The sequence below is a fragment of the Olea europaea genome, unplaced genomic scaffold, assembly GCF_002742605.1.
Source record: "Olea europaea var. sylvestris unplaced genomic scaffold, O_europaea_v1 scaffold37563, whole genome shotgun sequence".
In the NCBI taxonomy this organism is placed as follows: Eukaryota; Viridiplantae; Streptophyta; class Magnoliopsida; order Lamiales; family Oleaceae; genus Olea; species Olea europaea.
The window spans coordinates 1-1,121 of NW_019256928.1; the positions used below are offsets into that span (position 1 = coordinate 1).

At 37.1% G+C, this 1,121-nt stretch overlaps 1 protein-coding gene across 1 annotated transcript; it reads left to right on the top strand.

The window, feature by feature from the left end:
* Nucleotides 1-10: 10 nt before the first annotated feature.
* On the top strand, nucleotides 11-1,114 carry LOC111386874 (cytochrome P450 76A2-like; the record flags this gene model as incomplete). Its single annotated transcript, XM_023011357.1, has 2 exons — nucleotides 11-210; nucleotides 751-1,114. Coding segments are annotated over exons 1-2 (544 nt in total), but the record flags the coding sequence as incomplete, so codon positions are not given.
* Nucleotides 1,115-1,121: the final 7 nt, after the last annotated feature.

Here is a 1,121-nt window from a genome sequence, read left to right on the forward strand (position 1 = left end):
TGGCTTGACCTGCAAGGTCTAAGAAGAAAAATGGACCGTGATTTGGGGAAAGCAATAGATATTGCCACAAAATTTGTCAAGGAGCGTATAGAAGAACGCCAGGCAGGCGGACCGACGAGGAAAGACTTCTTGGATGTGTTGCTTGATTTTGAAGGAAGCAAGAATGAACCCGCTAAATTATCAGAACTGGAGATTAACATATTTATCCTGGTATATTTCTACTTTCATTTTGACCAAAATTTATCGTTAGTATTACTCGGATTAGAACTTGAAACAGAAAGCATATATGTGTATCCTTCTCTAAAAACTTAAAAACTTTTAGATGATATGATTTTAATATGATATCGGAGTACATTTATATCCTAAGTTGAAGTTTCCTTACCAATCATTCATTGAAAAAATTATTCACAAGAATAATGTTATTTACAGTCTCTCACTACACCAGTCGCCCTACGTGACATATATATGGCATGTGATTATTTGATACATTAATGAATAAAAAAACTACCACATTAATATATCAAATAATTAACTGTCATATGTATGCCACGTAGGGCGACTGTCTCAGTGAACGACTACGAATAGCATTACTCTACCCACAAATTGGGTATCTGGTTAAAAAGTGAATTTTTTGTTGAAGACATAATTGAGAAAACAAATTTGTAATCTTCTTCGTGGTTGGAAATCCCATTTTTTTTTAATCATAAATAATTTCTCAATCATTTGCTAAGCAACTGCATTCCGATGCAGGAAATGTTCTTAGCTGGTTCAGAGACTTCTAGCACCTCCATCGAGTGGGCATTGGCGGAGCTCCTACGCAACCCGAAAGCAATGGTCAGGGTTAAAAACGAGATTTCAAGTGTAGTAGAATCAAACAGGAAATTCGAAGAAAGTGATATCGGTAAACTTCCTTACTTGCAAGCAGTAATCAAAGAAACCCTACGCTTACATCCTCCCCTTCCTTTCCTCGTACCTCGGAAGGCAATTCAAGACACTAATTATATGGGATACTCGATACCCAAAGAAACACAAGTTTTCGTTAACGTTTGGGCCATTGGAAGAGACGAAGAAAATTGGGAGGAGCCTTGGGATTTTAAGCCGGAAAGGTTTTTAGGCTCCAA